Genomic DNA, 12536 nt, shown 5'->3' on the forward strand with positions numbered 1-12536 from the left:
CCCTCTCAGAGGAATGGACAAAGTGCCCACACTTCCCCAGTGCGTAGAACCAGCACTTGATGGAAGCCACACATCTGTCCCAGCTCTCCCTTGACTAACTATGTTGTTGACTTTTAACAAGTCACTTCTACGTGCCTCTAGTTCTCCACCTAGACTTTCAGCTTAAAATCTAGTGGTTCTCAAGAGTGTGGTCCAGGACCACACCTAGGAACTTATAAATCTTCAGGGCCCTCTGCAGCTTAGGACTAGAAACTGCTTTATCAAGCCCTCCCAATGATTATAATGGAGGCTAGAGTTTAGTATCCTTGCCTGGAAAATCTGACGGACAGAGGAGCCTGGTGGGCTGTAGTCTATGGGGTCGCAGAGTCGGGCACGACTGAGTGACTAACACTAGAGTTTAGGAACTACTTGCTTATTAGGGGATCTGCAACAGGTTGCAAGCTGGAATCATTTGGGGAACTTTTGGGAAAAAGAGGTGTCCAGGCCCCTTTAAGAGGCCAAATAAATCAGGGATCAAAATACCTGTGTTTTGGAAGCACCCTAGGTGACTAAAGTGTAGCCAAGATTAAGAAACACTAATGTGTAAGGATATTATTTATGGATACTTGGCCAAATTTCTACCTGAAACAAAGAATATTTAAGGGTTTTCCAAGAGTTGAGTATAGAAGACTCTAGGCTTTGGAATCAAGTGGAACATGGGCTTACACCTTTGCTCCACCACAAAGTGGCCTTGGGCAAGTTACTTAACTGTCATTAAACAAGGAAAAAAACGTATATTACCTTGAATCAATATGATTAAATTCTAGAACATATAAAGCACCTTGTGCAGGGTCCAGCACATAGCAGGTGCCCCACAAGTGATCTGTAGATACCATTCCCACTGGTGGACCAGTAGAGCACGCTGCAAGTCAAGAAAACGTGAGGGCTGAGCTGTACCCCAAGTAGCTATTTGTAACTGTCCAGCTGGGGACAGAGATCTGTGGTAAAACGCTCAAAGAAGCAGGAGTGAAAGAAAATCTTTTATTAAAAAAAAAAAAAAAAAAAGTGGGCTCTGAGAACAGAGTTAGTCCATGCGGGCCTTCAGTGTCCTCGTGGTGATTTTGTCCTTCTCGCTACAGGGGGAGAAAATCATAGAACATCTAAATCCATGAGACTGCAGAACAAACTACAATAAACAGCTGTCCTAGCTCTGGGGTTAACTGTTTTGCCCATGTTACACTAATGTCAGCTTGTTTCCCTGGCCTGTGGTGAGGAAGGGAAAAATGGAGAAGTTTCTATAGGTGAAGCCATCAAGAGCTGGGATGACTCAAGGCTGGAGTGTGAAGCACTCCAGAGCAGGGCGAGAGCCGCCCAGGCCTAGAGAACAAGGAATTGAGGAAAGGGGTATGAGGTGTTTCACTTCAGTGACTAAATTCTCAGTATCAGCCCCAGTCTGTTTTTTCACGGTAATTAAGCAGGTCATCCTGTAACAAAAGGGTCCAAATGGGACCCTTATTCTGGGACAGTTTCCAAGGAAAGCTGTCTAGAGGGTACCTTTGACTTTAGCCAGTCAGATTCCTGGTGACAGCCCCAAACAAGAGGGAAAGGGTGGCAGTCAGGAATCTTGCTAGGGGGTTGGAAGGTGTTCACAGAGCTCAGTACACCACACAGGTGTGGCTTCCATGCTGGTGTGACCTGGGAGAGGAGAGGAGGGACCCAGGATTTATTCTGATCAATCTGCAGGAGCTCTGCACAGATCCCTGAGATTTTGGGAACATTGTTCAGGAAGGAAAGAAACGTCTACTGTGAGCAAGAGGAGGCGACTTGGGGCCAGGAAGCCTCACTGGACAGAGGTTGGGGGAATCCAGGTAGGCTCCCAGCTGCCACCCTTAGGAAGCATGGATTTCTGCTATCTGGTGCCTGCTGCAAGAACCTTTCTTATTTCACACCTGACTTGGGGGCTGGGAAGATGGGCTATTTGTGCAGGAGGGGAGAGGCACGTGTCTGCAAAGCTCCTAGACTTCTCCCAACGCATACTCACATGATGTGGACAATGACTCCCATGCCTGACACTGCATCCCTGTCCACAGCATTCAGCATCGCTTGTGAGATGGTTTCAAACAGGTGTTCTGGATCCTGCCAACAGAGTAGCAGCCTTTCAATCCCCAGAACCTCAGACCTTCACTTGGTCTGGCTCCTTAATTCTCTTTTCTCTAGGCTCAAGGTGCCCAGCTCTGGCACCTCCTGTGTCTGGAGGGATAGTTCCCTGGGTGCGAAAAGCCCCCTCAGCTCCTTCCAGAAGGAAGCCAGGGTTATGTAAGATAAAGTTGAGGCCCTGAACCTCCTCCGTTAACCAGCAGTATGACCTTGAGCAAGTCTGTCCCTTCACAAAGCCTCAATCCCTCTTCTGTAAAATGGGGAGAACAGTCCCCGCCACTCCTCTGTGCCTCACCAGCTGTCTGATGATCTCTCCTCCCACATGGCTCAGAAGTGTCGCAGAACCTAGCCTGTCCAACCGTGGAACCACTTGCACCAAACCTCTTCCATCCTCTACATCCTCTATCTTGGTTGGCTTAGCCAGAAAACTCAAGTATCCTCAGCATCTCCACTAGTCTCACTTCTGTTTTAAGGGACCAAGTCCTCTAGAGTCTGGCTGCCCTGCTCCCGCAATGCCACTTTCTTTGCTCAGGACCTCAGCACCTCCTGCAGGTGACAACAGCCCACCGCACCAACTTGCAGGCCTCCGGTTCCTAGGGTCTCTTACTACCTTAGACACCATGTCAAAAGAAAAAAGTGCCAATTCCTTGGCATGGCATCCAAGGCATTTGCAAGTCTCATTCTGACCTCAGGCTCTGCCTTTCTCTAGCCCACATTCTGCCCACACTCCAGCAAGCTCTCTCCAGTCACTCAACTCCTCAGGCCCCTCCTGAACCTCTGACCTTTGCACAGGCTGTTCCTTTTGCCAACCAGGCCCTTTCTTTCCTCCTCTTCCCAGTCAACTTCATTTTAACAGATAACTGGGTGTCTGACTGGCTTCACTGGCTGCAATGGGCCCTTGAGGATGGACTACCTGGTTTCCCTGGAGCCTGGCAGAACTGGCACACCAGTTAAGCCTCCCTGTCAGGCACTGTTCCAATCTTTCCAGGCCATTTCCTCTCATCACCACTCGTAAGACAGGTTCTATTATCCCTGCTTTACAGCTGAGGAAGTGGAGGCATAGAGAAGTAAAGGGACTTACCCAAGAACATGACTAATTTAGATGGTAGGTGGATCTGGAGCCAGACAACCTGGCTCCACAGCCCATTCTGCTGAGCTGCCTCTAAATAATCCTACACCCTGTTAAATGTTTATTCAATGAATGGATGTGAGAACCCCGTAAACCCCACATGAGGAATTATTTGTCACTGTAGCAAATATCTGACTGAGGTCTCCTCACAGAAGGTGCTCTCTCTAGGAGCCAAGGCTCTGGCAGATAAAGTTTCTGGACATTCTTCCAAGGCTCAATAGCTGTGGCTTTCTCTCCTACCCACACCATTCTCCCCATAGTTGCTGTTTACTTGCTAAGTCATGTCTGACTCTTTTGTGACCCCATGGACTGTAGCCTGTCAGGCTTATCTGTCCAGGGGATTTCAAAGGCAAGAATACTAGAGTGGGTTACCATTTCCTTCTCCAGGGACTCTCCTCATTACCAGCCAGGTAAACACATTTTCCCCTGATGGTCAAGGAGTGGGCACCTCAGAACTCAGGCCCACTCCATGCCAACAACTCACCATGTTGGGCTCCCAGAGGGACTCGCACATCCCGTACATTTGTTCAGTGCAGGTACCACTGACTACAAAGTCATCGGTCACCATGGGGCAGCCAATAAGGTCTAGAGAGCAAATGAAAGGCTTAAAGGTCTTCGGGTCCAATCCAGCAATGACCGGCTCCGTGTAGTAGGGCCCAAACCTGTGGGACCAGGAGCAGAGAGAGAAAGTGGCACTCAAGAACATTTCCTTTCCTGTTGAGTCTATCTAGACAAGGCCCTGGCCCAGATCCAAATCCCCTTTCCCTTCCTCTCCTGGCATCTATAAATGCTCTAAGACTTTTTCTTTTTTTCTCTGACTCTTACCTTTATATTCCTTCACCACTGACCCTCTCTTCCTCTTTCTTTCTTTGGGAATTCTGTTTTGTTGGTTTTTACCTACTCTTCCCTATCCTCATCCAGGTCCTATCACCATTCAATCTTCTATTTATACACCTATACTTTTACTCCTTTCAAAAAAAGACTTCAAGCAGTTTGTAGAAAAACACTGAAAATAAAACTGAGCCACTAAAACATAAGCCATTTGAAATAACATGGATGGACCTAGAGATTATCATACTAAGTGAAGTAAGAAATACTATATGGTATCACTTATGTGGAATCTAAAATATGACACAAACTTATTTATTAAACAGAAACAGACTCATAGACAGAAAACAAACTTACAGTTACCAAAGGGGAAAGGGAGTGGGGAGGGATAAATTAAGAGTTTGGGATTAGCAGATACAAACTACTATATATGAAATAGTTAAACACGGTCCTACTGTACAGCATTACATTCAATATCTTATGGTTATTCAATATCCTGTAAAACACGTGAAGTGAAGTGAAAGTTGTTTAGTCGTCTCCGACTCTTTGTGACCCCATGCACTACACAGTCCATGGACTTCTCCAGGCCAGAATACTGGAGTGGGTAGCCTTTCCCTTCTCCAGGGGATTTTCCCAACCCAGGGATCGAACCTAGGTCTCCTGCATTGTAGGTGGATTCTTTACCAGCTGAGACACAAGGGAAGCCCAAGAATACTGGAGTGGGTAGCCTATCCCTTCTCCAGCAGATCTTTCCGACCCAGGAATCAAACCGGGGTCTCCTGCATTGCAGACGGATTCTTTACCAACTGAGCTATCAGGGTAGCCCTTATAAAAAAAAAACAAAACATATTGGAAAAGAATATGCATATATATATATAAAAAACTAAATCACTTTGTGCTACTAGAAACTAACACAACATTGTAAATCAGTTCATTAAAAAAAGGTCTTCCTATGCACCACCACCAACCAAAAAAAGGCCCTCCAAACAGAATACAAGACACTCAAACTAAACACAAAGTTTTGTTCTGAGTCTCCCAGCAGGCAAAGCAAAAAAAGATACTCAGTGAGGTGGGTTATTGTCATTTTCTGCCACCAGGAAATAACAGCTCATCAGAAACTTGTTCTAGACCTTGAGATCTGAGAAGAATCAATCTTAAGAGATCTTCATTTATTTATTTATTTTGAGAGGAAAACAGTTGATTAGGCAGGAGACGCTGTTAGAACACCGGGCCAGCTCAAGGGAGAGCTGACCCCTTTCGTGGGCTAGTAGCCAATTTTTATAGTCTCAAAGACAAAGAAACTTCCTGCCAGAAGGGTGGCATTAGATGATTGGTTAGGGTGCTATAGAGTGGGTATTTTACCTAATATGGAGTCAGGGAGTTGGCTAGTTTAGGTCAGGGGGTCTCAAGGCAACAGCTTTTATGGGGCTTAATCAGTTCCAGAGATGACCTTGGTATAGGGCTCCACAATCCCCTTAACACCCTGCTTGTGACTAACTGACTATCTATCCCCATCTCAGGCCACGGGGACTCAGGTCACTGGGGAAAGGGGTGATGACCGCTCCAGCTTCTTTAGACTGAACAGGGATGTCATAGGGTCCTGGGTCATCATAGGGATCTTTATATAGGAAATACTCAGAAAGTAATGGCCACTATCCTCAATAGAAACAGTAAGTAAACAGACATTATTCATGTCTTATATCAGTTCTCAGTAATATCCACGGGCATGATCTTAAGGTACAACTTTGTAAAAAATAATTCTAAATGAAAAATAATTGTAGGGTAGAGGAAGAGGTTGGAGTAGCGCACTTTGATCTGGTATTTCTCAAACAGATCCCTAGATATCAAATTTTTCTAAGAAATTAATTTTGTATTTTCCTCTCAATAAACTGAAAATAAAGTTAAATAAGAATGTCCTGTATTATCTGGGGAACAACCTTAAAACTAAATACAACACAACAACTCAGGGCCTGTGTTTATACTTTCTGTCATGTTGATGCCAAAGTACCACCTGAAGGTTAGTGTTTACTTTTTACTGGCAGTGTTTCACAGAGGTGCCTGAATGGATTCTCTGGGATCCATGAGAAGTTTTTTACTTTAAAAAGGGTCTGTACATGGCTCAATTTTGCAAATCATTGCATTTGCTTATCCTGCTGAAGAATCAATGACTTCAGTTGGACTTGTACAGAAAGCCTGGTTACAGTAGCTAAGAATCTAGAATTTTCCAGGTCAGCCTCAATGTCTTGTATTTTTATTATGAGTAAACATGAGCCATTAAACATATACCTAAATGTGAGGTAATCCGTACAACTCTGTAAGATTTCCCCCCATATCTGAAACTAACACAACATTGTAAATCAATTACACCTCAATTAAATTTAAAAAACAAAACAAAAGAAACACCTCTCCCCCCCTACCCCCATAAAATAGTTTTTTAAAAAATCTTTTGTTAAGCCTTTCTCAATTTGGGATTTTGATAAACATGGTTATTACATATGTCAGACAATTTATAGCTAAGAATATTAACATAAACCAAAAAACAGTAACTCTTTATTTTTCAATAGTAAAAAAGCAACAATATTGCTCCACATATGGAAACGGCAAACATTTAGTTTTAAAGCTCAAGAGTACTTTTGTAACTTTTCTATAAAGTCAAAAATTATTTCAAAATAAAAAGTTTAAAAAAATAAATAAGGAAAGAAAAAAGAGCTCAACTCGTCTTCTTACCACCCAGTTTTGCCCAGAGATGGATGGGGAAAGTATCTACAGGCTTCTCCCTTCGATTTCATCACAACTTCTGGACTGAATTCTACAATTAGGGGCCCCTTCTTGTCTCACCATAAAGTTCTCAAATGTCAAAAATCAACATACCCAACTCCCAGATTCCATGTATTCCAGAGAATCTAATGATCATGACAGAATGAACTCTGGCGTAAGGGTGGCTCCTGGCTGGGAGACTCCTGGGCACACTTTGGTAGCATTAATTTTGTTGCCTGGGAGCAAGTTTATTTGCTGTTTGCATTCCCTGTCTTCTGAAGTAGCCCTTTTTCTTTCTTATTTGATTGTTAGGCCCAGAGAAAACATACCCCCCAAAATAATGATACTGGCCTACAAATAAGACATGAGTCAGCCAGGGGGAATCTCCTTCCTAGGTACGGTCCCCAAGTCCCAGGCTACATTTCTACTCACCGTTTCTCGTACAAGAGGTTGGCCACCATGCTCATGAGGGTGTAAGGTTTGATCTGCCGGCCTTCCTTCAGCTCATACAGGTTCAGCCGGAACTTGAGGCGCTGGGCACTGTGGTAGAAGGAGAAAGTGTGTTAGCAAGTAATTACTGAATGTCCCCTGGTGTCCACCTCACGGAGGTCAGGAGGTGCCTAAGGAGACACACAATCCCAAACCTGCCAAGAGACTCCTCCTCATCTCCCAGTGATTTTCTTACCAGAAGTCCAGCCTCATGCCCACTTTGAGGTTTTGTCCAACACTTCTACCTGTAAACATGCCACTCTGCTAACCTTTTTCCTCATATTTTTTTTGAGGTGAGAAAAGGGGAGTAAAGAAGTGGATTCCCACCCCGCCCCCCCTCCCACACACACACTTTTTTGAGGAATAGTTTATACAGCACACTCTGGACAGGAGCCTGAATGCAGACATGTGATGGCAGCTAATAGTAGAAAGAGCAGTAAACTGAGAGAGCTGACTTGGGCTAAGTCTTCCTCTTCCTGCTTAATTTTTCCATTCCTAAGATGGGGACAAAATAAGTCATTTGGCAGTGAGATAATGTATGTTAATAAACAGCAGCAGCCGCACTAATGGACTGAAAGACACCTAAGAAAATAGGCCATGCCTCCTCCAGTGCCCTCTCAGAGCCCAGGGACGGCCCTGCAGGGAGCAGACCAGTGACAAGACTGCTGGAAGTGGAGCACCGAGTCACAGGACACCAGAAGAAAGACACAGCCCTAAGCTTTATCACACAGTGAGGAAAATGAGGCCCAGCAAAATTAGCAATGACTGCCCACAAACATGCAAACTTGGTAAGAGGAGCCTCATGAAGAAAAGAAAATAGTGTGAGGGGAACAGCTGTGATTGGAGACAGGAAGACTACTGGGGGCCTTCACAGTAACAGGAACACTAAGCCGTCATTCTCTGATTCCACCAGCACTGGGATAAAAGGGCTGCTTGGTGCAGATCTCAGGAAGAATATCCAAGTTATATATATTCTTGAGACTTTAGGAAGGTTTAAAGGAAATGAGAGAAAAAAATTCCTGACAAGCTCCCATCCACATTAGTTGTTGTTGTTCAGTCGCTAAGTTGTGTTCAACTCTTTGTGACCCCATGGACTGCAGCACGCCAGGCTTCCCTGTCCTTCACTATCCCCTGGAGTTTGCTCAGATTCATGTCTGTAGAGTCAGTGATGCTATCTAACCATCTCATCCTCTGCTGCCCTCCTCTCCTTTTGCCTTCAATCTTTCCCAGCATCACGGTCTTCTCTAATGAGTCAGCCCTTCGCATCAGGTGGCCAAAGTACTGGAGCTTCAGCTTTAGTATCAATCCTTCCAATGAATATTCAGGGTTGATTTCCTTTAGGATCGACTGGTTTGATCTCCTTGAAGTCCAAGGAACTCTAAAGACTCTTCTCTAGCACCACAACTCAAAAATATGACATAAGGAACTATCAGTCTTCTAAGAACTATGTCCAAGAAGTGCTGCTTCTTAGGCCACCTGTAACCACATCTTCCCTTTTGAAACGTTGACCCTGACTCTTTTCCTCTTGTCTCTCTTCTTACCCCACTACTGAATACACAGTTCAGCTTTTGAGTTGTCACTTATCCCTCTATTCCTTTTATCTCTCTGTAATCTGTTCCCATAGATTTAACAGATCACCAATGCCTATCCAGCCCTGAGATACAATCTCAAGACCTCAAGTGCTCACAGAATGTTTCTATTGGTATCAAATTCAAAGTCATCACCTTTCCCCTAAAACTAGTCTTCTCAATTTCAGTCAACATGCTCGAAACAGAAATCATCCTTAAAACATTTCTGAACTGCCTACATGTCAAGTACTAAAATAGACACTAATAACAGATAAAAAATACATGAACCCCAACCTCAACACACAATTCTTTGGCCTCACAATATCCAAGTAGACACTGAGGTAAGTCAGCAACAACTCTCAGAAATGCCTTCTTTTCCTTTCGCGCCACACCACCCCATTATGACCACAACCCTCACACCTCACAGAATCACTTAATTCATCTCCCCAATTCTCCCTTCTCTCACAAAACCACTGTCAACTAAATAGCTACTCTAGCAGCTAATATGCACCAGCTTATTATGGATTAGTTATCTATGTTCCTGCCTTGTCTCCCAACTACACCACTTGTAGTTCTTTAGGGACTGAGCATGAGCTTTGGCCTCAGAGATTGGGATCCTGGGAGTCATTCATTAGCTTACAACTTGAGCAGTAAGACTCTCTGATATCCTGTTTCCTCATCTGCAAAATGGGAGAGCAACATGATGATGTGCTTAAGAGGATCAAAGTCCATGAAGATAAGGTGCTTTCCCACAGTATCTGCTGCTGCTGCTGCTAAGTCGCTTCAGTCGTGTCCGACTCGGTGCGACCCCATAGTCGGCAGGCCACCAGGCTCCCCCATCCCTGGGATTCTCCAGGCAAGAATACTGGAGTGGGTTGCCATTTCCTTCTCCAATACATGAGAGTGAAAAGTGAAAGTGAAGTCGCTCAGTTGTGTGCAACTCCTAGCGACCCCATGGACTGCAGCCTACAAGGCTCCTCCGTCCATGGGATTTTCCAGGCAAGAGTACTGGAGTGGGTTGCCATTGCCTTCTCCGCCCACAGTATCTGGCTCAGAGTATATGCTAAGCTGGTTAGGATCCACTCTATCGTTTACAGTGTTCGACCAAGTCTCAGATTCACTGGTGTTGTTCAGTAGAAGACTGATACCCAGGCTACTCATCCCGCTAGGCAAGGCTGGTCCAAGAAGCGTGGGTGTGGGTGGGGACCCCCGACACTTACACTGTCTGGACGTCGGTGGCAAGACCCGCCAGGCCGATGTACAGTCGGTCGCCCATGGGAAAGATCTTCTGGAAGTCCGTGGTCACCATCTGGGCCTGGATCCCGAAGCGCCTGTCAGCAGCGATGGCCACACAGTTCTTCCCCTTCATGGCCATGACGGCCCCTCCGTTATAGGACATAATAGACTGAAGCAAACAGAGCGGAGGGGCTCAGGGCGAGGGGCAAAGGAGGCCATAGCACTCGGCCCAGCCCCTGATTCGCAGGCTCCTGTACGCACCGTCCTCCACTCTGGAGGCGTCTGGATACCCTGAACTCCAGCTCTGAGATTAGCGCTGTGCGGCTGAGAGGAGCCCCATTCCCCGCCGCGGTCCTCACCAAGGTTCGCTCCCCCTTCAAACTGAAGTGGCTTCCTTCAATCGACCACCAGGCCTCTCGACCTCCCAAACTTCCCATGACCTCCCCTCCCGATTCCTCTATCCCTACCCCACGTCCCTTTTCTTTGCTCCGTGTCTCACCATGATTGCGGTGTGTTAGGACCTCCAATCGCCACAATTCCAGCAAACCTGCTAAGGGCCTCACTACGCAACCACCCTCGCTGCTTTCTCTCTATTGGCTGAGAGGCCGACCCTTCCGGAACATTTTGATTTTCTATTGGCTCTGCATCTTTGTCAGTCATTAGTACAGGAGTTTGGTTGAGAAGCCAAAACCTAGGTAAGGAAAGCGCAAAGTGAAAAGTCACTGTGAGTGCGGAAGAGCTCGGCGTCGCGGTGCAAGCTGGGATAGCGGTGGACTCAGTCTCTGGAAGCCAGAGACGCCGGCCGGAACCTCCGTCCACGTGGGCTAGTGAAACCCGAAATAAAGGGCTTTGGCTCCAGTGAAGGGCCACCGGGTTGGTTAAGGGCACGCTGTGCGGTCGGGGATACTACTCATGAAGCTTGTTTCATTTATTCATTCCAGAAATCCTTACATCTGTTGTATGCCAGGCACCATGTTAGGCTCTGGACATGCACTGGACTAGAACAGCGTCCGGCATTTGGGAGGCGCCCGTAAAGTGCCCATTTACTGTTAAGAGGGAGAGGGGCGCTGGGAGGGCGTCGCAGTTATTCTACGGCTGCAGGGGTTGGGCTGGAAAGGGGACATTTGGAAGCTGCAGGTCGACTTCACGTAGCCTCAGTATCAGATCACCCTAAAGAAGAACGTTCCGGACTTCCCCAAGTCTAAGATCCAGAGGAAGCAGGAGACAATTTCGCCAGCCCCAGCCACCCCCGAGCCAATGCAAGGGAGGCTTGCACGTCCCGCCTGCTCCCATCCCTAGATCGAGACTCTTCCCTTTCTCCCTTGGGTCTGACTTCTTTCGTCCCGTTATGGAATTTATTCTGAGTCTTCCGCTGTCGCAGGCTCACTCCCATTGACTCGGCTCACCGCCACCGCAGTAGTTGTCATAGTCTCTGTGGCGCAATCGGTTAGCGCGTTCGGCTGTTAACCGAAAGGTTGGTGGTTCGAGCCCACCCAGGGACGTTTGCTTTTTCCCACGATAAAAAGGGAAAATCTAAAGGCATTATTCACTCAATCGCTGTAAAGCCAGATTTTGTATTGAAATAGCAGAGACAACGCTTTTTCTATAGGTAATCAGAGGGTCATTGTGATTGAAAATTCGTTGTTGTTTAATGACAGGATTTCTCCAGCACTTCCCTCCGCCACCTACCTCCAACCCCGCCCCCAAATTGGATTGCCGGAAAAGACAGGTTTTTGTCTCACCGTGCAATACGTTTCAGGTTGCATTTTTCGTAAGATTAAGAATGAATTTGCAGTAGAGATCGGTCAGTTTTCCACTGTCTGCCTCTACTGATGTTACGATCTCGAAATGTTACATTTAGAAAGGAAGAAAATAGCGCGAGAGACAAAGGCAGCGACAAATTGAGGGATGAAGAGAAAGGTGAGAAAGGGAGAACACAGCTGTGATATACGGAGAGAGAAAGAGGAGACATAACAAATAGGTGTTGTGGAAGGAAGACCTGGAGAAAATGGAAAGAGGAAAAAGAGACTCTTAAAATGAGAAGCATGAGAAAAAGGAGATGGACAACAACAAAACAGGTTCTTTTTCTAGAAATACAGATGTGGGGAAGAAGATGGGGAAATAGAAGAATCTAAGGACATTGTTTTCGGGAGAGAGGAGTTAAAGAGCACAGAGGTAAAGATAGTCATAAAACTTCTAGAGGAGCTGCTCTCTCCTAACATTGTCATCCTCTTCCAGGAGATCTTATCCTCACAGTATCTCTTAGTATATGTGCTGGAAATAATTACCTAGATTCCCGAGTTCCTGCCCTCTGGAAGCTTTTGGTCTATGACAGACAGCTACTCTTCTGATGAAGAGTCTGTCAGCTAGGTGACCTCCTGAGATACTACAAT

At 46.0% G+C, this 12536-nt stretch overlaps 1 protein-coding gene and 1 non-coding gene across 2 annotated transcripts; one reads left to right on the plus strand and one right to left on the minus strand.

Annotated features, from left to right (window-relative positions):
• Positions 1-1006: 1006 nt before the first annotated feature.
• Positions 1007-10730, minus strand: PSMB3 (proteasome 20S subunit beta 3). The gene is made up of 6 exons (XM_081582284.1): positions 10643-10730; positions 10128-10312; positions 7283-7390; positions 3750-3927; positions 2021-2115; positions 1007-1112 (listed from the first exon to the last, which is right to left on the minus strand). Exons 1-6 carry the CDS (start codon positions 10643-10645, stop codon positions 1064-1066), a joined length of 618 nt encoding a protein of 205 aa, XP_081438410.1. The 5' UTR covers positions 10646-10730; the 3' UTR covers positions 1007-1063.
• An 841-nt stretch (positions 10731-11571) lies between these two features.
• On the plus strand, positions 11572-11645 carry TRNAN-GUU (transfer RNA asparagine (anticodon GUU)). The gene has a single exon. It is a non-coding gene; the product is annotated as a tRNA-Asn (tRNA).
• Positions 11646-12536: the final 891 nt, after the last annotated feature.

The sequence above is a fragment of the Giraffa tippelskirchi genome, chromosome 3 (genome assembly GCF_054371585.1).
Source record: "Giraffa tippelskirchi isolate mGirTip1 chromosome 3, T2T-mGirTip1v1.2.pri, whole genome shotgun sequence".
Classification (NCBI taxonomy): Eukaryota; Metazoa; Chordata; class Mammalia; order Artiodactyla; family Giraffidae; genus Giraffa; species Giraffa tippelskirchi.